General features: G+C 36.6%; 1 protein-coding gene across 12 annotated transcripts in view; it reads right to left on the bottom strand.

Annotated features, from left to right (window-relative positions):
- The window catches only part of ptprt (protein tyrosine phosphatase receptor type T), a 360,770-nt gene that overhangs the window by 167,545 nt on the left and 169,338 nt on the right, over positions 1-23,887 (bottom strand). For all 12 annotated transcript variants that reach the window (XM_041980879.1, XM_041980882.1, XM_041980880.1 and 9 more), the window contains exons 9-11: positions 23,728-23,843; positions 22,717-22,897; positions 11,028-11,137 (exon numbers count right to left, since the gene is read on the bottom strand). In XM_041980879.1, coding sequence (XP_041836813.1) covers positions 11,028-11,137; positions 22,717-22,897; positions 23,728-23,843 — 407 coding nt within the window. The remainder of the gene's footprint in view (positions 1-11,027; positions 11,138-22,716; positions 22,898-23,727; positions 23,844-23,887) is intronic.

Genomic DNA, 23,887 nt, shown 5'->3' with positions numbered 1-23,887 from the left:
TTTATCCAGCACAGTCAAAAAGGTCAAATGTTCAGATTACATAATTCTATCTAATCCGATCCAAATTGAAACTTACACAACAGTGACCCCAGTTTAGATATGCCTAAATCATCTTCAGCAGCAGGAGGAAGACGAGAACTTCCAACACATGGTTTTGCCCTCATGTCAACTTTGTGGAGTCATTTTGACGCAATGACAGAAAACTGGTTTTCAACATCCCTGAAATTTGCCAGAGTACAAAATAATTCTGTACAATTAAGATGACTGGTTTTAAAAGGAGGTCACACTAAAAATTTATTCGTTTTTTTTTCCTCTTATCAGTTTTAAATCGACTTAAAAACATTCATGACAAAAAAATCTGAAACTTTATACCCTTTTTTCACATGCAGATGTTTGTTTGCAACTTCATTCATTCATATGGGATGTCCTCATTCTCCAAATGAAGTGCAGAATATGGTTTTTAATCTTCCTTAGATTTTTTTTTATACTTTCAATCAGGAGTTCAGAGCAATATCAGACTGTGTGATGGGAGGTTTAATAAAGTAGTGCACACGCCAACATCTACCATCAGAAATGTATTATGTTATTAAATTGATAGAAAGATGTTCAACATTTCCAGATATTTTTCACAAAACTGTCCACACACGGACAGCCCAGCCCACCAGCTTTCACTCTTCATACTGCATCTGCCAGTCAGAGGTCAGCAAATGTCAGCAATAAATCCAGCAATTAATATTTATGTAGATGTTTGATTAAACTGATCAATAAACTGCTAAATCTATCCTTTATTCCCCTAGCACCTTAATTCTTTACAATTTTATAAAAAAAAAAATAAATAAATGCAGCAAAAAGTAGGGAAGAAAAAACAGACAGGAATAAAATCAAATACTTTACAACATTAGATAAATTAATAGCAAATAAAAAATACATAAAAAGGTAGATTAATAAAAAATAAGTTAGATAAATTGATTGATAAAACCATGTGGAATCAGAATAAGGCCAGAAGCGCTTTGTTTGTTTGTTTGTTTGCAGTCTGTACCACGCACAGACCTTAAATTTAACTATATAAATTTACATTATTTATTAATTAAAGGAAATAATCTGTACAGCTGATATAGCTGCAGAATATTTACGTGTTTTTTCACATGTTTTGTTTTCAGGAGAAAGTCACAGACGACAGTTGTAGATAATCTGTTACTGTGTGGATAAGTTCACCTTTTATTGGGTAAGTGAACATTAAAATAGGCTTGTTTTTTTTTTTTTTAAATATCACATGTCTGTGTTTTACATAATACTGACTCACATCTAAAGTGTCTTTTTTCTTTCAACAAATCTTACATGTGTTTGCTTTGATGCTAATGTGCCACTTTGCTCAGTTAGTTGAAATATTTGATGATATTTTTTGGTTTGCTTTGATATATTAATAAAATGATTCCACTGCTTTTCACTCTAAGTCAGCCCGTATTCAAAAGAAACAATGATACTGAAGCTGCTTTTAATCAAAACAATCTTCTCTACATAAATTTACTCAACTCTTTCATGAGGTGAAGGATCCTGTTAAAACTGAATATTTCATTAAAATACAAATAATATTCATTGTTCAAGTATAAACCTCCTCCACATCATCCGACTTCATAGTTCACAACTAGTGAGAAGGAAGAGTCCCTCATCTGCTGAACTCTTCTCTAAATGTCTTGTAGGAGTAAAAGTTGCTCCTTTTTTGGCTTGTGGTGTTATTTCTGGATGCCAGCTGGACCACAATGCAATAAATATTTCAGACTGACAAAGGCAAGCTGACCCACATCGTGATACTTTGGTACACAAGAGCACACATGAATGAAAATGATAGGAGCTCCTTCCCCTGGAGGCCACACACGCAGGGTGACAGAGTAAAAGAGGTCAGGAGCTCAAGGACTTGAACGCCGGACTAAGTATAGAACATTATTGACAAATATGAAAAACAATACACAAGAAGAAAGAAAAGACATGGAAGACAGAAGATGGATGGAAGCTGGAGGTTTTATGAATTGTCTCACACTCTTTAGTTGGGGTGTACTGCTGATTTTTAAAGCAACACTGCTGAACTTTGGCAGGTGTTCTTTTTTGGCTCTTGGGCCTGTTTTTGCTGTCTTTCAAACAGCCAATGTGTTGATATTCAGTTACGGATGTGGTGCCATGAAGCAAAACACAGCTGTCGCAAAATGTCCCAGGTTGGTTTAAAAAGAAAAGAAAAAAAAAAATAAAGAAAGAAAATAAAAAAAAAAAACTACAACATCAAATGGTGAATGTTCTGTAATGTATAATGAACCCAGTAAAGCTTAATGTTAGCTGCTAAGCTAAAACTTATGTTGCCACTTCTGTAGTTCTGGTGAGTGTGTCACAATGCAGACATAATCCCTCTGTTACATCAATATGCTAATTAAACATGTTGTAATAACCTTATTTGGATGGCCAGTGTCACAACCCCCAACCATGCTGTCAGTATGAAAAACGGTTGAAGACTACTGTTTTTGAACAAATATGTTTATGAATTTTGGCTTGATTATGCAAGGTGGTTTTGTCACCTTGACAACCAGGTGGTGGAGTGAGGGTCAACAGCACTACACCTGGGCTCTTAAGTGTTACTATATTGACCACGAGTCTGTACAGATCCTTTCTGATCCTCATGTTTTCATCTTCATCTCGTCTTTTTTTGTCTTTTTGAAATATCAGTCTTTGAAGAAGCAAATTAACCCCCATAAATAAGGCAGCCTGATGGCATGTTTTGCATGTGTTTTGATATCTTTTCACCTGAATCTTTCATACTATCTCTGCTGTGGTGCAATCAAAATCTGCAGCGTGGACTCAAGTAAGCATGTAGTGAAACTGTGTTAAAGCTACAGCCTGGTAATCATTGTGGTCAAATTAACAACCAAACTATCAAACAGCTTTCCGAGTAGAGATGCTTAAAGCCAAAAATTCATCCATACAGATGTTTAAGTGCACCTATAAGCTTCAGAGCAGCAGGATACCATCACCAATATTTAAATATATGCCACAAATCCACAAGTCCAATCACTTCAGTCGTAACAAATTTTAAAACCATTAAGCCATATTTTTACTCTGCAATTATAAATGCAAATGACTTGTGGAAACATAACAGTTAGGGTTAGGCTTTATGGCTTTTATGGCTGTTTACAAACACAAATATTCCTAGCGTGAATTTGCATGGAAGTCTTGAACCTCTTTGACTTTCTGTTTTGTTTTGAGCCAAGACGTCCCCGTGCTCAGTTAAAGTCAATAGCAAGATCATGTCCCAACTTCTGCTCTCCTAATGAACATCAATCATTTCTTTCTTCAGAAATGAGCTATAAGAAAGGAGAACCTAACTTTACTAAATGTATGCTGTTGCAACAGAAATCAACAGCTTGGAACAGAGTAACCTCCAGAAATAAATACCAGGCTGGCTGGCAGCATTGATTTCTGTGATTGATCAAAGACTCTACTTGAGAAGAGGAATTGGAGAATAAAGTTATTCACACACAAGATCAGGCAGGAAAAACTATTCACTATCCCAGTGGCCTGTTGCTTTGGTGTGGTGGATTAAACGCTTTAAAGGCTTGTCAGCAAAACAGCTGTGTATTCTTTTCTGGGTCTTGCAACTGGATTTTGAGCAGCGGGAGGACCTGGGTGTTTCAAAATCTTCCCCTATGTGGAGGATATTTGAAGGTATGCAAAAAATTCTCAATATAAACATTTAATGTCTGGTAATAGTCTGAATGGCTGCCCGGTAACTAAGGTTTGATTTGATTAATGAAACTAGTTAACTTTTTAGTTAAAGTTACAAAATGATTATTTTACTAATTTAAAGGGGTAGTGCACCCAAAATTTGTTTTTGAGCTGTAAACAACACAGAATTACTTAACTGTAATGACAATCACATATACTGTTAGTAAAATTAGTATTTTTTAAATTTATTTTAAAAACAGGAATTTCTGGAAAAAAAGTGGCTCATAACGCCCTCTACAGGGTAAAACTAGGTTATGTTTTTCGTGACAGAGAGGTTATCTATGTCACGAAAAAATTTAAAAACCCAACGGCCACTTCCTCTAGATGCTAATAGATGTCCTCACCTTGTAGGGATAGATAACCACAGCCATTAAAGGAATTTGTTATTATCTATTTATTATTAAACCCTAACCATGCAATCCAAAATTATATGAAAAACACTTTATTCATTGAAGAGGGGAATTGCAATGTTTTAGTAGTTTTTTTTTTTGTTCTTTTATAGAAAATATAAACAAATAATTACTAATTAAAAAGGCAGATGTATATGTAATGCAATGTTGTTAGACATTTAATGAAAATACTTTGTAGTGTTTTAAAAGACATCTTGCAGAATATTTGTATGACGATTAAATAAGAGGCAAGTTGGTTCTGATGATGTCTCATCATTTTGTTCATCATTACTGACTGAATTCAGTATTTACATTAAAGTAATAAGGTTGGTGTTGCAGGTAAGTTTTAAATTTTTACCATTTTTTTTCAGCCTTACAGCAGACATACATTATTGAAATAATTCACAATAGATTTATGATCGTGGTACATATATACTTACATGCAAACGTCCAGAAAAAAAAATAATATAATGATTTCGATGTCCTCTTCAATGTCTTTTACTTTGTTTTTGTTTTTTTTTTGAGTGAAGTAAAATCATCAAAATATGACAGCAGTTAGGATAATTTAACAGAGCAATGCCATTTTATTTATAGTGCCACTTAAAACAAATTCACTTATGATTTCTTCATATATATTATGGTATGTTTGTTTGGTACTGTCCCATTTATTTAAACAAAAGAAGGAATTATTTTATGTCTGAATAACTAAACACATTGCAATGTTTCTACTAGATAAACCTTAGATCTGAGAAAACATCTATTTAAATTTTTTCAGCTTTTCTTATGAATACAGTCTATATGTGCTTTAGGCAGATGAAGCTAACAACAGTTGCATCACATATATAACAAAAATAACCTTTGAACGTATATCCGTTTAGGCCATTTTAGTGTGCGGTGAAGCTTACACATACTGTACATTCATCTGGGATTAATACATTAATTAATTTTCTACACCTGGTTTATCCAATTCAGGGTCACAGTGGGACTGAGGTTGATCCCAGCTGCAACTGGAGAGGTAGGGAACACCCAGGGCAGGTCCCCAGTCCGTCAGAGGCCCAACACAAACAACCATGCAAGCTCACCTTAAATTTAATTTAATTCAAAGATTTTGGTATCTCATCTGTTGAACTAAAAACAATATACACAAAAACAATAAATGCCCCAAAAGAGAAACAACATTAAAATAATTTGGTGGATATGGTGCTTTCTGTAGACTAGAAAAATAAAAACTCTTCCACTTGTTACTTGTTCAAAACAAATGAGCAAAGCCATGATCTGATGATCTGCTTCACTGCTTTATTCTAATCAATGTGAGCAGCAGCGTCTGTTCAGCGAGCAGGGGTTCAGAAATAACTCTGCAGGGACCAGCAGGGAGGTAAGTGCTAACAGAGGGAACGAGTGATGCTTGAACGGTTTGATGAGGCAATCAAAGAAGGGATTGACAAGGTCATGATCTGTATGTGTGCCAAGTGTGCTTCTGAGTGCCTCTCTGCTCTCAGTTCAGTAACAGTCAATATCTGTGTTATTACTGAAGGGGTCACAGAAGGCAGGTAAAAATGTGAGGACTCTTGCATTGGAGAAGATAAAAATCCATTTAAACTGGTAAGAGTGAAGACCTTAAGTTTATTATTTTGAGTATGAAAAAGTTTGTGTGCTACTTGTTGTCTGATTGTTCCTGTAAAACTAAGAATTAAAAAAGAAAATCAAGAACACGATTCTCTTAAAAAAAAACAAACATATTTAAATTGCTTCAATAATGTAAAAGCTCAAACACTGACATTTTAACAAATTACTGTTAATTAGAAGGTCCGCTGGTCCAGTTTCAGTGCCAATTAAACTGCAAGGAGTCAGTTTCCGGCGATTGAAGAATGAATGCATTAACATTAACCATATCTGCTCTTGTAGTAGGAAAATACTTTAATGTACTATTTTGTCCACCTGTAATAAAGTCCAGGTCCTGTTAAATTCTCCTCTCACATTCAATAATTGTTAATAAAACTTTAGAAAATAACAAAGCTTCCAGATGATTTTGGTGTTGAACCAAAATGAGGGCAGGATAGATCAATCTATCCTCAATTCTTTCAGGACTATCAGAATTCTTTCGACTGTGACGGGGATAAATGTCAGTGAAGACAGAGATACTGATCACATTAAGTGGCAATTAAATACACCATATCTACTTAAGACGATCACAGTAAAGCCTTGCACTAAGTTGGTCTAATCTAAAGTTTCCTGTTCTCCAAAATGTCCGAAAAGTGTGCATTCAGAGTGGTAGCTCTTTCTTTAGTTTAGCTCCACCATGAAATAGTCTGAGAAACTAAATGATCCATGTCAGAACATTAGTTATTTCTCATTTTAAAGGACAAAGGGATAGTTTTAGTGTTTGATCATTTGTTCTAGCTATTTCCCTCTGTTTCCATCCTTACCTCTCCAGACCCTTTTCCCTCCATTACATGGTCCCCAGACATTATCTGAGATGAACAGAGGACCAGAGGGAGTGGGGGGGGAGAGGAGTGGGGGGTCCCTTTAGATCTCACCCAGATGTGTCCTTTAATCCTGTAATTAGCTGCAATTATAGTAACAGATACAGCAGATGAAGTGATCATATTTGCACACTGATTAATTCCTGTAATCATGCAATACGATGAGCACTGCTCCTGTTGGACGCATTTCCACTTGTTCACCTCGTATTTCTGTCCTCATCCTCCTCATTCTCCTTATCTCTCCTTGCCACTCTCTACCTCCACAAATCTACCCCACCTCCTCCCCCTCCTTCTCTTTGTGCAAGGTGCAATTCATCTGGTTTCAATCGTGAAAAGGAAAAGACAGAGGGGAAAAAAAGAAAATGCAAGAGACAACAAGCAGGATAGCACACAACAAGAGCCTCTTTAGATGTTGCAGATGATGCCTTTAATCCTGTCAATAGCTGCAATTATAGTAATTATCTCTAATAGCACCGCATTGTGTTAAGGCTCTGATATGTTTAACAGATGATGCAGAGTTGTGCCGCCTCCGCCCGGCAGAGAGCTTAGATTGATATTAATGAAATCGACAGAAAACAAGGCAAAATTGATGATGGGCCCAGGAGGTTTAGAGACTGCAGAGAGTGTTTTTCAAGCTTCAGGTCGAGGTCTAATGGAGGTCTTAGAAATGGTACTGAGTGGTCTTTGTACTGCGCAGAATGAGAGCAGAGACAGGAGATTGATGTTGGGAGGCAGAAAGGGCTCAGGAGAAAATAGAGACAATTATATCAGATGAACATGCTGCCAAGTAAGATGTGCTTGTGTTACAGGATGTGTGAGGTAGTAAAATGAGTAAAAAACAGGCACATAAAATTCAACATATCCTCTACCACTTTCACTGCTTTGAGTTCCAGTATGTGACGAGTTAAACCTTAACACAGCAGCAACCAGCAGTGCATGTACCAACCAGAATGGACAACCTTTCTACCTTTGTCTGCCTTCTTTTTCCTTCTGCTGTCAGCAAACAAAAAAGAAAATCTCATTTTTTCACAATGAATAATACATCTTACTGGAAAAACAAAAAGCAACATCAACCAATAGAGAGGCATGATCTGAGTTTGAATCAGTATTTTTAAAGAGGTTTATGACATGTTAACACTGCAACACAGATTTCCCTTTGTTTTGGTTTTATTTGCTTCTATTCAAATACGACACAGTTGCCAAGGATCATACGTTACCTCTTTAAGAGCAGTTTTGGCTCTGCTTTTTCTAACTTGACTTGAATGCGGTTTGACTCACTGACCACTAAAAGTACTGGGCAGGGATGCTTGTTGAATGGCTAAGCAGCTGGTAAAATCTTCTCTCAGCGTAGGATCCAGTTAGAGATGCTATGACCACTAGGGGTGCAATAATACATCACTCAACCACTATGATGATGTGAGACTGTACTACCTCAGTTGTTATAACTAAGTTGTTGAAGTATTTCACTTTAAACTCTAAAAACAAGTCAAGTTTACAGTTTATCATGCCTTAATGTCAACAAGTAGAACATTTCTTTTTAGCTTTATTTTCTATGATGTGGACAGTTTAAAGCTCCATATCCAAAATTTGGAAAAGATTATTTTTCATTTAAATGTGATTGGCACAATTTGTGATAATGGTAAATATCAACTCTTGTCCAGTGAATTGAAATAAATTGTAGTGGTGTTGTTTTTAATAATTTCTATAATGTATTGCGATGCGATAATGGATAATTCTGCATCGATGCAGCAACAAAACATAATTAATTTTAAGAATTATAAGTAATGTAATTTATATATTCTGCCACATTTGGCCTGTTGCCACAGCTGCAGATCCAAGGCTGAATTCATTTTGAAAGCTTTACTGAAAAAAACTGTAAAACTAAGCAAACATACATAAAATGCATCAGTATCTCACAGGAAATACATTCATTGTCTCAGTGAAATCACATCAAAATGCTTAAAAACCAATAAGTTAGCTTAAGACTAAAGTCAACATGTTTATGATGTTTGTCAATGTCAAGACATATAGACTGATTTCTGAAATACGTATAAATAAACCTCGAGATCAAAACTATCTGACTGTTAGTATTTATTAATGAAGAGCAAAGCAGCAATATGCAGTAATAAAGAAAATTGAGGATACAACAGTGAAGCATTGTTGCATTGAATCAAAGACAAGATAATTGTAATCGTCACAGAATCGTTAGACCAGTGAAAATGTACAGCCCAAATAAAGTGTATCGTTATCAAACTTGTGAGTTGTGCTGACTGACACAGAAAAAAATGGCAGCTTAGATCAGGAATGTCCATCTGCAGGCTCAGCAAGGGCCACTGCCTTGCAGGATTTAGATGTTTCCCTGTTTTAATGCACCTGACTCAGATTAGTGGGTCATTGTGCAAAACTTAACAACAAGCTGTTAGAGACCCATTTAATTTAAATAAGATGTGATGAAGCAGAGAAAAATCTAAAACCTGCAGAATGGTGGCCCTCGAGGACCGAAACTTGACTTTCCTGCTTTAGATAAATAACAATTTTAAAATGCATCAGTACTTGGATTTGGATTTTTTTGCTCGTCAGATTTGCAATTTGCAAAAGGAATTTACTAAACTGACTGTTTTATTGTTGTTGCTGTTTTAATTAAAATAAATTGGGGGAATACTTAACTAGTTTGTGTAAATTTGTAGAAAGTTTCTGACATTTTGTAATTTGAGTCTAATACAATATATTAAAAATCCAAAAGATTTTTTTTAGAATAAAAACAATAATCAAGCTGCAAATTTCCACTTGTGAATCTGAAACAGTGAAAACAAAATATACAGTATGAGATGGTTTCTGACTTCCATTACCCTGCAGTCATGTTTTCTCTAAGTTGAATTAATACTTTGGGGCTTACAAAGGAAAATACAGCAGAGGCAGATTTCTCAGCAGAAATAGTCATTTAAATAAACATTTGCATTTCAATAGGCCTGAGCACCGCTTTCAGTACCCAGGCCTAAAAATGCATGTTGGATACTTGGGAGAAACATTTTCAGACTCATTGTGCAAGAAAAACCATGTGCAACCACCCACATCTGAGTTACCCAAAGATCTAAATTAAATGAGGTATTTGTCTGCCTGTGAATGGATTTAATTTGATATTTTTTTGTGAATATCAAACTACTTGTGTCAAATTATTTGCTGTTTTTCATTATAAATAGTGCTGAAACTGAAATGTAAGTCCAGGATAAATATCAGAATACAGCATAAAAAATGGAAGATGCACCTCTGTCCAGTCTCAATCTGACAGACTGCTGATGTCTACAGTTAGAAAATGAAATGCAGTCATTTAAGGACTTTGGATGTCATAAACATTTTAAACTTAGTCTATCTTGATCAACACTGGCCACCAAAGACAATAGTTTTCTGAAAAAGGTCTGACTCTAATGTTTTTTGCAAGAAAATATTTCCAGAGCTGTTTTCCATGATTTTGTTTTCAAATCCTTATTTAAACATTTATTGTTTGATTGTTCTGTTGCCCATCACACTTCACTCCCATGTTACTGATATCGTCTAATGTGAGGCACAACATCCCTTTTACATTGCTAACTGCTCTCTTCCCCTCACTTTAAGTCTTTCTCTCACATGCTCAGGCTAAGCACAGCATTCCTCTTGGTTTGGTACTTCTCTGTGTCACTCTTTTAGTTGTGGTCACACAAAATACAGCAACACACACACACATGCACACACACTAACTCACTAACAGTCCTGCCAGGTGTTGGTGTGAGGTAGCTCTTTGATGCAGTGATATAGGAGGCAGACAGGAGACAGAGCGGGTCAATAATTCATTAGATAGAGGGCTAAACTCAACTTCAACTACAATAAACCACCTATAACCAACACTCACACACCTCTTTCTCTCTCTTGCAGTCCAAAACATCAATCAGGAAATTAGTCTTCCCTCTTCTTACATTCATTTTTAAATATTAGAGGTTTCAAATGAATAAATAAATAAATAAAATAAAAGTAGAGTCACCTCTGAATTTCTGCTAATTTCATATAATCCTCTATTATAGTTCTCCAGGCTTCTTGAAGAACTTTCTAAAGTTAATGAAATAAAATAAACAATAACTTAAAATAAAACTCTTGAAATATGTCTATAAACAAGTCCAAAGTTAATGCATCTAATTGCATTTATGTGTAAACGTCTGTAAATAACGTCTTTTTTTTCTTTAATTTTTTGTTATTGTGATCCATTCATGTTTAAGAAAGACCAAAACATCTTAAATCCAAAAAGCCTCCAACTGCAGAGTTTACCCTCATGAATTAGTACTCTCTGTGCCTCCCAGTCAAACCAATAAGCACAACACTGTGAAGTGCCAGCAAACATTAACTGTGTGTGACTGACCTCGTACAGAGTGATGACCCCGTTGGTCTCGTTTGGAGCTTTCCACTGCATAAAGATCTTCTCCTCATACGGAGTATTCTGCAGGGATTCCATCGGCACCGAGCCAGGCACTGCAGAGACAGAAGAGCAGGTTGAACCAACGTATAAAAAAATAAAATAAAAAATAAATAAATTTAAAAATTTAAATTAATTATTTTTCACTGTCTCTGTGAATAACTGTTCACTGGTTAACTTAATAAAATGGATAATGTTTGTGTATATTACTATGCAGTACATTGCAAAACTTTGCCAAAGATCTTACGAGTTAAAAGTATGAATAAAACCTGTATGTGCTGTTATTAGACTCATAATCCAGTCCTGAACTATTCTAAACATTTAAATCCTCATATAGATAGCAAATAAAAACAAACATTTCAATTAAATAATGAGAGTGGGACAAATACAGAGGTAACCAGACAAAACAGAAATGGCTGAAAATATGGAATATATATCCGATTTGATTTTAGCAACGCAACACTTTATCTAAATACTTGAGAATAAATTCTATAAAAATATTATATCATCTAAAATCACCTTCCAGGATTTTTTGAGAGGCAGACATAACTTTTGAGTCCATGAAGGACATTTACATAAGAACTTACACATTTAATCTTTACATTTACATTCTTTATCTTTATATTTATACCAAGCAGACTTTGAATAGAGTTCCCTGAACCTCGGCAGAAAAAAAGCTATTACTGAATGTAACTTGTTTTTCTCTTTTATCTATTCACACTTGTTCTAGTTGAAATGTTACTGCATTTTTTGGAAGCTTAAGTATGTGAAAAATATATCTGTTTTAATTCAGTAATGAACACAGCAAGAAAAGATTCACTTTTATTCAGCTTTTTGATGAAACATGGCAAATGTTGAGATAAGTTTACAAGCTACAAACATACATTGTTAATTTGTAAAATTAAAATAGCCTTTTCCTCAGATGGAGGAAGACAGACAAGCTGTAATAATGTCATGCAGGGATAAATCTTGAGGCAGCCCTGTAGAAAGTTAATAATAGAACAACTGCTGGGTCAGACAGCAACCATGGTGATTCTCTTGGACTGTGATTCTTCGACACACCACTGAGAACCCAAATCAAAATCAAACCCATTTGGATGAAAAACCTCAAACAAAAGCTCTGTTAGCTTAGAGTCAATTACCAACTCAGCGTCAATGGAGCGACTGTCTCCAATCAGAAGGAAACTTCTGTAAAATGGCTTGTTTAATAATGACCAAGGTCGAGTTTCTTGTTTTGGCAGTGACATTCTCCATTCTGCTGGATCTCAGATCAAGCCATTAAAATTAACCAGTTACAATTAGGGCTCATATAAACCAAACTAATGTCATCAGTATCTGGGAAATCACATAAAAACAAAAAAAACAAAAAAAAAAAAACACTTGAAGTTGCAATAAAAAGGGCATCCGACAGCCAACTACAATCTCCACCTAACAAGAAGACATAACTCAGCAGTGCAGCAGGAGCAGGAGTCTGAACAGTATCCAGTGAGTATGCGGTGTTCGCATAAAGTCAGTGGTGTTTAAATTAGTCTAGACTCAATACAAGTTGATGGTATAAAAAATAAATAAATATATATATATATATATATATATATATATATATATATATATATTGGCTGGAGAGTGTGCATTAAAAAGTGATAATGGACACCTATGAAAGAAGTTCCGGTCAAATAGGCTTATTCTTGTAAATTATTGCTGATTAAACGGTAGTTGTAACCGTGGGAACAGAAACTCTGCTCCCATGCTGCAGACGTGCCAGATCATGTCTGTGACGGTGCATCGCTGTGAAAGCAGGTGCAGGCTTACTGGGCTCCGTCAGTCCAGGAGAGACGAGAATGGAGCAACATTTTGTCGTCCCACAATGTCCCAACCAGCAGTGGTCAGGGTCCACAAACGTTAAATCTCCGTCCTTCAAACGCCACTATGGACATGCCAGTATCTTTATAAAATGTCATGATCAACGGCAATGTTGCATTTAATTATAAATAGGTCGTCGCCTGTCTTTCTGTCTTGATTACCTTACTTACTTACTTGATACAGAGTGAATGGTGGATAACACTGTAAAAACCATTTAGGATAGACCTGCTTGCTTGATACACATTTAATGATCAGAGTGAATGGTGGGTAATATTTCTTGCAATAAAAACGATTTAGGAAACTATCTGTGGACTTTGACTGTTTGAAACAAAATCTTGCATCATCCTCTGGACACACACAAGCTGTAAAAGCTTCACCCGCCCTCTGAAATGATTGTGTCATGTAACATAACTGCGGCAGACCAAGCTGCAGGTTTTGTGTTATATATATATATATATATATATATATATATATATATATATATATATATATATGTATATATATATACTTTTTTTGAGATGTCATCAAAAATGCTAGTAGTTCATTAGCCAAAAGAACTAAGTTTAAAGAACAGAAATAATAAAGTTTTGTTTTGTTTTTTTCTGAATGTGCATCGTAACTGAAGTTTATTAGTAAAAAAATGTAAAAGTCCAATGTTGACTCCTGTCTTATCTCTGGCTCTGTCACTTTCTTGTTTTTCTTCTCTTCCTCTGATAACGTCCTTTTGTGTTTCTTTACTAAATCAGCCATGATGAACACTGAAAGCAGTCAGTGTGTTGATATCCAGTTGCTGGCATGTGACATGGTGCCCTAAGCAGAACGAAAACAAAAACTATGATGTGTTGCTTTAAAAGAAAAGATAATGTAGAAAGATGCCAAGTTTTCAAAAAAAGGTTGAAGCTGTAAGTCAATCTGTACATCAGCTTGTTTCTGACAAATTCAAAGGACCAAGCTTCTCTGTTTTATTGTTAGATTGTCTATAAAGAAAGAACTCTGATCTTATAATGACTTGAGGAAGAGCAACTTCCATTTTATTAATCTTAAACTACTGATAAACAACACTTTCCTCTCAACAGAAACAGAGGAGAAGGCAGATTTAATACTGTGTGCACACACTTAGGCTCATTATAGTAAAATCTACCTAGTAACACAATTAGAAGTGTGTGCATGTGTGTGTTTTCAGGATAAGGGGGGGCTTTCACACATCTTTATGAAGGTTTACAGACAGAGAGGGGGTGTCAGACACCTCATCCAGGAGAGAAGTAACAACATGTTGAACACAAAATGTGCACAAATTGACCCACAAACAGAATGCTAAGACACACACACACACACACACACATCCTGACAGGTGTGAACTGCTTGACATGTTGAGGAGAGACAGACAGTGCCAGGAGGAGGAATGGCTGCAGCATCTCAGAACTCATGTGTGTGTTCCTGAGTGTGTTTTGGTGGGTAACTTGTGCTAAGGTGACAAACGTGTGTTTATGTCTCATTTATTCAGTTCCGCCAATGTCAAGTATTAAATTTTGGAGTTTTCCAAGTTTAAGAGGAGGTTTGGTTTGGGGGTAAGTTAATATTTTTTTTTTTGTTTGTTTGGTTTTTTAGTTTTTTATTTATTTTTTTTATGTAATATCAGCAGCTTGAGTGTGTGCAACCATTTCTTTTATTCTTCACTTTCCTCCGTCCTTCCTTCATCATCATCATTAGGCCCTTGTATTTCCCACTAGGCTGTGAACTCTGAACTTAATTCTGGACTTAGTCTCACAGCTGAGCTTATTTTGCAGCACTCACTGCACACAAACCTATTGTGGAAGAAAGTGTCAGCTAAGTACCTGCAATGTAACACAGAAATGAACCTGACAACAGCAGGAGGCTTTTATTGCTTCCTCAGTTTGATTGGCATCAAATGGAAAAGAGCTTTTTTTTTAGGTTTCACCACTTATGTCCAAAGACTGAATCTAACAATAAAGACTTGTGTGCCACATAATTTCTTTTTACACCTGAGGACTGGGGGCCATCATCCACCTTTTTTTCAAAACATCAAACAGCTGCTGGGCGACCTCCTTTACTGAAAGTCTCAGAGCTGTCCCTTCTTACTTTTTTTCAGAAATTAGACCAATTTATATTCGAAGCCCCACTGAAAGCAAAAACCTTTCTAATTATTTAGATAGGGTGTCACTTTAAGCTGTTTTAACCTTTCAGAGTCCATTTCAACGGATTTTTAACCAGCTGAAAGATACAATTTTAGACTTTCTTAGTTAGTTAAAAAACACAAGGCACAAGTGGTCGATAAGCATTATTTAAATTTATTTATTTGGCCGAATATAAGAAAACTAGTTTTTTAGAGTTAACACGCCATTTTAAAAAAAATTTTACATTTTACAAGAGAAAATATACTTTCAGAAAAAATAAATAAAAGCAATCTGCAATTATGTTTTATTTATTTTTTTTTTTTTTTAATGAAATGTTGTAAATTTGTCCTGTAATACCTCCAGCCTCCTGTTAGGGCGCTAGTTCAGCTCAACATCAGGCCCACGAAATAATGATACTTTGACCAAACCTGCCCCCCCCCCAAACACACACACACACACACACACACACACATTTACAAATCAAAGAAGTTGGAAAGAAACTGATTTTAATTAGTAATTCCAAGGTGTTGATTAAGAGCCCAGTCTGTGGAGTGCATCAAATTACCCTAACAAAGAAATGCAATTAGACACTGCCATTTTATTCAGAACCTCATTCACTTCTGTGTGTGTGTGTGTGTGTTCACCCTGGCCTTTTATAATGCACAGTATCTACTTTGATATCAGTGAAAATCTGGGGTTTTTGTGTACGGGGCTGTTTGTGTCACTGAGTCTTGTATAACTCATGAGTGCATACCACGACATCACATGACTCATTAATGTGTTTCCGCTTGGTGTTTATCGGCATGTGTGTGTCCTCCCTGTTTGTGTATGTGTGCTCCTATGCACCTTGGAGGCTGAGGCAGAAGAAAACAGGCTTCATTGAAAAGATAACGGCAGCTGTAACACATTAATCATAACTTGATTAACTTCCATTTTGTAGCACAATGAATGGCCTGTTTTATTATGCAAGCAGCTCTCTTCTGTGTGTGTGTGTGTGTGTGTGTGTGTGTGTGTGTGTGGGTGGGTGTGTGTGTGTGTGTGTGATACTCTCAACCCCTTTTGTTTCTTTCTTTTAACACCCTCATGTATTCTCAGCTCAAGTTATCTTTATTGGCATGAAATAAATTTCTTCATTGCATCTTTGGCTTTGATTCTCTGCTTCTTCAATACAGTAAACTAAAATCTGGTTCTTTATATGGAAATTTTTACTTTTATCCTTCTTGAGTGTTTTGGAGGTTGTCATGGTTATTAGCAAGCACAGGCGAAATAAAAAAGAAAAATTACTAGTGATGTGGCGATTATTGGCATTACATATTAAAAACAAATCTCAACAATGAAGAGAACCATGATGGTACTTCATAAAGCTACGTTTTTACCTCAGGTTCTTATCTCAATTTCTGTTGGATACTGTGTGTGTATATATATATATATATATATATATATATATATACATATATATATATATATATATATACTTTATATATATATATATATTCACTCATTCTCTGAACTGCTTAGTCCATTACGGGTCGCGGGTGAGCTGGAGCCTATCCCAGCATTAACAGGTGAGAGGCAGGTTACACCCTGGACAGGTCACCCGTCCATCGCAGGGCCAACACATAGGGGACAAATTCACACACACACTCACTCCTAGGTAGAATTTAGAGTCATTAATTAACCTAACATGCATGTCTTTGGATGGTGGGAGGAAGCCGGAGTACCCGGAGAGAATCCACGCATACATGGGGAGAACATGCAAACTCCACACAGAAAGGCCACTGCCCTCAAGGTTCGAACCTCCCCCCAGCCAAGATTCAAACCGGCGACCTTCTTGCTGTGAGGCTTCGGTGCCCATATATATATAAATATATATTACATTATATCTTGTAATGGGACAACACTGTAGAAATTAAACTTTTACATACAGAATATCAAAGAATAGTTTTTATAGTTTGGTCCTGTATCAAAGTTTAATTTCCATAGTGTTATCCCATGAACAGGTATAATGAAATATTAGCAAAAATGCGAAGGGTGTGCTTACTTCTGTTGGATACTGTGTGTATATATATATATATATATATATATATATGTATGTATACCCGATGCCCCACAGATGTAGGTTTGACTCCTGGCCCATGGTCCAGCATATGGTCCCTTGTTAATAAAAGTCACAAGACTCTTACTGCATTAGAATTCTGTAATTATTGCTCTTCGAATTATTTTGAACCAATGTTAATACATCTCTATTATGTTTTGTTTTTATTTTTATTGTTTTATATTAATAATATTTTTCCAACTTGTAAATCTTATTTTGATTTTAATCTCCTGCTTTGTTATTATGTTGATAGATAAAAACACATTCAATAGCAAAAATTATTGCTTGTAATTTTTCATATTTTTCAAGATTTCCTGCAGGATTTGCTGCAGGATTAAATTTCACATGATAGGATTACAGGACAGATTGGTTTAAGTTGTTTTACTTTGAGAATGTTAAGAAATGTAAGAGAGAAACATCTGCATTTTTAAAAAAAAATGTTACTGTATTTCACTGCCGATGTCTTCCATTTTTCTATAAAATATCCTGCATTCGGGTAATAATTATATCTCAATGATTGTGACTGTGCTGCGTGAGGAGTTCATTTATTTCTGCAACTGTGGTGTGTGAGGGTATAAACACAGGGATTTGAGATCAGTGTATTTAATATCTCCTGTTTGTCTTAGAAAAGTATTTAAACATGTGACAGGAGATTTAGCCTGAAAGATAAAAACAACTTAAGCCACTATGGTCTGTATACAGTATGTATACTCTAAACATAACATTACCATCATGGTAGTCCAAGCTTCCTCTGTTAATTTATTCTACATTACATGCCCTTTTTACGCGATTGTATTAATTAACAACCAGGCTTAATTTAATCAGTAAGGTATCCAGGTGTGTTTAGTTAGCATGTTACGGCCGCTGCTTATTGCAGGCAGCTGCGGTTCGTTCTGCAGGTAATTGCCTGGCTCAGAGCTCTGCTTGGAGTGGCTGGCTCCAACGCACCCCTGTCTCCTCCCCTCTGATTGGCTGCACGTTCGGCCAACCAGGCTGCAGTTCTGTGGAAGCCAGGACAGAAAAGGTTTCTGCAGTGCTCAGTCGGAAGGGGAAGCCGGATTGGCACAGGCTGCTTCCCCTCACGTTAGTTACCGTGTTCACTGTGTAGGAGTGAGGCTGGTTAGCGCAGGTAGCTTCGTCTCCGAGCTTGGCAGAATTGGTAGCTTGGTCTACTGGGTGTCCGCTGTGCTACTTGGTCATCTGTTTTATGTTGGACTATTCGAGTGTGTGCAGCAGGACAATTCCTGGCTGCTCGTGTGTTCCCCGTGGGGGAACGGTAGAATAGTCCGTTTAGTTTAGACGTACCTTTCTGTAATACACTCAGTTTGTTTCAGGCCTTGTTACACTCCAGTTTGTTTTCTGCCATTGTGTTTAATTTTGTTTTGGTGTTGGGCTAGTTTAGGGTTTTGTTTGTGACAACGGTCACACTAGTTTATGGAACTGCTGTTTTTTTTTGTTTGGTTTAATTTCCCTCACCGAATTTAGTTATGTCGTTGTTTGCACTCCGTGGATCCTGGGATATGTTTTGTATATTTGTTTCAGCAGTTCTGCTAATCCCAACACCTGGTTGTATCTTTTTGTTACAGGTTTTCTTCTCTGGTCCACACCTGTGCAAATAAAATGTGCTTGATGACACTTTTACCAGCTGTCCACATCACTTTCATTTTCTTTGTTATGCCCTTCCTCATACCCCTAACATTGGGTCGTAACATAGCATTTCACTCAAAATCAGGCGGAGTAATGAAGCAGAGTTTGGGTCCCTGCTTTACTTGTGGTGAACAGGAGGATGTGCATTGACAGCAGATACACAGTGAACGTGTGTGCAGATGGTTTCAGGCTCATCTGCTGATTGACAGCTGGTGGTGGTCTAATGCCAGGAAATGGCCACACAGAGGAAGACTTCAAGGTAGCAAATAAGGATGTGAACATTTAGGTGAATAATTTGATGATTGTTTTTGGTTTGCTTTAAAAGAAAGGTTACACATAAATGAAAAATGAAAACTACAATATACAATTAATTTCTGTACGTAAAATCCACTTCTGTTTGTTCAAACACATATAGGGCACATCCAATGGACGATTTACACGGCTATTTAGTAAACCCACTGGGAGTGGACCAAATAGGCTAATAGGGGGATGAAAGGCATTGGAAACAAAATATTTTAAGCCATGTTCTCTCAGTGGACTTCCACATTAGTGAGGGAGTAGAAATGATGCTCAGTCTTTCCTTTCAGGTCATGAAGGAGCAGTGGGTTTGTGACAAGTTCACGTTGAGTTTGAAAGGATATATTTTTTAACTACTGTAACCTTTGTTTGGCTACTGTAATGTTTGCATTTCATGGCCTATAAGCTTAAATAAAGTATTAGCTTATCTTACCTGACAGGTGTGCTTCATGGTTAAGTTATAATGTGTTGTGTCCAATAGGTGTAGATTACATTTATTTAATTCAATTCAGCTTTTTTGATATATCACCAACTCAAATTTAAAGTAATCTCAGTGCAAGTTACATCACCAGTGTGAGCTAATTCCAACAAACCCACATTGGTCCAACTTTTAATAACTGTTTTCACAAAAGCCAAGGAACATCTAAACCTCGCTCATTTATATAAAGCTTTTCCTCTGAATGTACCAGAGATCCGCTAGCATGGCTCATGTTTTGTGAAATAATATTAATTTTGTTACATAATAGGAATGGGCAGGCCTTTCGAAACTGATTAGTCGTGAAGTCATCACAATGTCATCAATAATGGAGTAGAAAAAATACTTTATCTCAATATGGAAAATGGAAAATGTGTATGAGATATTATTTGTATTTTGTGTGTGTTCAATAAACAAGTTTGTTTTTTTGTCTTTTACATTGTTATATTTTTTAACATTGTGTGGGCTCTGGTGTCCTTTATTGTTCAGCAGCTAGAGGAGAAAGTGGGTTTAGGAAGATGTTTGGATCGAAACTGGGTTGGCTGCTTGGGTGGGCTAGCGGGTGCTACATGGGCTACACAGGAACATTCAGTAACAACAAAACCAGTTATTTTCCTCATCTTTCCGTCAGGTTTTTTTGCTCCTGAAGCAGCATTTCTGTGAGGGTTTAGTAACCTTGTTGCTCTGGTCTTTTTTCTCTACTGCCATTGCGAAACTATAATGCACGCTAAATCCTTTAAAAAAAGAAATCCTTAAAAAGTTTGAATACTGCTGTTTGCGCCTGTTATCAGTTGTCAACATTCTTAGCTGACCACCTGCAAATCAGACAAACAACACATGCAATCTATCTGCATGTGCAGGCAATTTTGTGGTCTTTATCAGGGTTTCAGTTTCACTTTTTGAATGGAATTACTAAAATAAATCAACTTTTACATGATATTCTAATTTTATGATGAGCACCTGTATAATTAAAGAAGTCCAAAAGACCGTTCTGCCTCGTAATCTGCTGTGTTAAGGTGTGGGCACGACCGAGACGGGTGGGTGGCGAAGTTGTCGCAAGACCGTCTTTAGGTGTGCTGCAGACCTACAGATGAGCATTGTAAGCTTCTGGAGATAGTTCTTCCACATGCTGGAATGAGTGAGAGCAATGTAGTAGCTATGATTTGTCGGACAGCAGGGTCCTGTGCTGCGCGTGAAAACATAAGGCTATTTACACGTCAAGTGATTTGATTGATTTGATTTTTATCTCTTCATAAAAATAAAACATCATGGTGTTAATTTTGAAGCATCATGCGTCTGACTGCCTTCGACAATATTTTAAGTTTCTTTACTAATTTCTTAACTCACCTCCACTGATTATATCCCTCAAATCTTTTGAGAGCATAGCTCATCCATCAATTCTGACACAAAATTTGTCTTTCTTTGAAGAAGTTTGCATGAAGAAAAGAAGCTTCCAATGTAAACATGGGAAATCTTTACTTGTAACAGCATGGAACAAAAGCAGGATTTTCTGTATGAAGGTGCAATAATGAAGGTACCAAATTAAGAAGGCTTGATGCCTCACAGTAAGCTAGCCACTGCATCCATTACTTAACATGGCAGAACTGACTGTGTGTGTGTGTGTGTGTATGTTAATATATAATTCTCAACTGTGCAACAATGGAGTAGGACTTGATTAAAACCTGAAAAGCTCTCATCCAGAGATTACTTTTATAAACCAGGGAAGAAGAGGGACTGAGGTGGAGTAGAATAATTTCAATTTTATTATTTCAAATCCCTCATTTTGCCCCTAAACATAGGTTAAAGATCATTTTTGTGTAATCAGCAAGATCAGAAAGTAATAGAAAAACCATATATGCCTGTGCATGCATGTGCAAAAGACAGAGAAGCAGCTTCATTTGCAGGAGCCCCAGTCCCATAAAGCCATTACCGCTCAAACAGCAATTAGCCTCCGTGTGAACAATTGCTGTTCTGTTCCCTAATTACTGAATTACAACCAGGAGATTAACGATGGTTAAATAAAAAACGATTAAGAATAAAACAATTAAGGCCGTTTTCCTACTCACCCAAAGCCATTGCTACTCCCCAGTTGTGTTAGTTTTTTTTCTGTTTTTTTTTTCAGGCAATGCACAGTATGTGTGTGTTCTGCTAGCGAAGGTAGGAATTTAAGATGCCTAGATGTGATGTTACCCAGAAGCTAAATTCAGAGGATATTAGTTGTGAGATCAGCAGAAGAACAGTGAGCCCTGAGGAGGCTGTGAAGGAGATGAGAGATTTGGTATCATTAGAACGATGCTTTTATCCTGCTTATCAGGCACTGCTCTAATGGCGTCGAGCTATTCCAGTTTATCACAGGCGCGCTGTTGAGAGAAATGTTCAGCATCAATGAATTATTAGTAGCTGTGGAGAGGGCATACACTCTGTTCTGAATAAGTCTGACACTGAGCCCTCTAGAAAGGAACCAGAAGTTTTAAAGTGGTTGTTTTGAAATAATCTGAAGTGCTAGAGTGAATGTCAGTATGTGCTGTAGCTACTCTTGCTGAAGATGCAGCAATGATACAGAGACGTTTGGTGCAATTTTTGGCATCAAACCAGTGTAAGTTTAAATCTGCTGTTTCTTTTGGTTCATTCTGCTCAATTAAGGCTGTCCTTTGGTTATTTTCTGTAGCTCAGAATGAGTTCCCTGGGCCCCTTAAAACAATAATAATCAGTGAAAAACATCCAACAAGCAGATTTCCAAATGGAAGGGTTTAATTTGAGACCAATGTTTTAATCATATGGCTCGTCTTCACACTTCAAGCTTTGCACTCAAAATTTCTCTGGAGAAAACTAAATGTTGTCACAGAGCAGTCGTGTAAATGCATCAGAGCTTAACACTGGAAAAGTCTCTGGTCTACACTCATCCTGCTGGTTACTGTGGAGCCTTTCTGTGTAGCAAGTCTCCAAGCTGCCAAACATTCTAGATAATGCCAAATTAGGTTAACCTGTATTGTTTATGTTCCAAATTTAACCAAATAACCATTGATCCGAACTTTACTAAGATTTTAGCTTTTGGAGACAGTGTTTTTCTATTGTGGTTTAATTTTGTCTCCAGATGATAAAACATTTTTGCTGAATATTACTCACCGTCCTCCTCTGTCTGTTTGACTATCTCCTCACTCTCCTTGCTGCCCTCAGGATTGGCCAGAACGAGTCGCAGCCTGACCGTGACAAAGGGCCTCAGTCCCCTCAGAGTATAATGTGATGATGTCTGGATCAGCTCTTCAGCCACAAACTCTTGCTGGTTGAACACATACTGGTATTGTACCTGGAAAAAAAGCAAGAAACACTTTTCTTTTTTTCACAATTTTCTTTAATACCTATTTCCACAAAAGGAAATCTTGAATACAAGTGTACACTCATCATGGTGCACGTAATATGTGAAACTTTGCCTTCAGTACATAAAAAAGTTTGAACTTTTGGGGTGGATTTCAGATGGAGAACAAGGTTAAAAATTTACGAGCTTGACCACCTTCAATTGCACACCGGACACTTCTTGCCCCATATCAAAATTGTTTCTGAATTCTGGTAAAAACAAAATTCTCCTGTTCTATGCTGGAACAGGACTTCTGCTGTAAAAATGTGCATGCATGCAGTACCAAAACCCTCCAACCAGCCAAGGCCATTCAGAATGAATAAATCAGATAGAGCAGTTATAAATGTTCCATGTCACTCTGGGGAAATATTAAAAACCAGAATGGTTATTAAACTGTTTAGATAATAGTGTCAAACAAAATCACTTTAACATTATGACCTTTTTTTTTCCTTTGAGCTACACTTTCAGCTTCAGTGAGTGATATTTCCTAAAGTCGAGATGTTTGTTGTTGTGAGGATTTTGACCCAGTCCCATTTCCTCCTTCAGCCTCTTCACTTATATTTTGCTGATATAATGTGCTTCTTTACTTTTAGGGATTAGGGAGTAGTGGTACCATCTCAACAAAGGCTGAAATGTTAACTTTCAGCTCTGGCTGAAATGTTTTTCATCCATCACAAATGTCACAAAAAGACAGCTTTTATACAAGCTTCTAAAATGTTTTACTTGTGTTTCTAGGCTTTTGATTATATGTGACTTACAGTTTTGAAAACAGCTGTTCTTACCGTCAGATTGTAGCTGTGGCAGCGTGTCACGGCATACCCAAAGGTTTCCCACTGTATAGTCAGCTGGCGAGCTCTCACATCCACCACATTGACATTTTGGGGGCCATGGACTGGATCTGATTGAAAGAGAGAATGACATAAACATAAGTTCCTTATCAGA

The sequence above is a fragment of the Melanotaenia boesemani genome, chromosome 3 (genome assembly GCF_017639745.1).
Source record: "Melanotaenia boesemani isolate fMelBoe1 chromosome 3, fMelBoe1.pri, whole genome shotgun sequence".
Classification (NCBI taxonomy): Eukaryota; Metazoa; Chordata; class Actinopteri; order Atheriniformes; family Melanotaeniidae; genus Melanotaenia; species Melanotaenia boesemani.
This window is presented reverse-complemented; position numbering and strand designations above follow the sequence as displayed.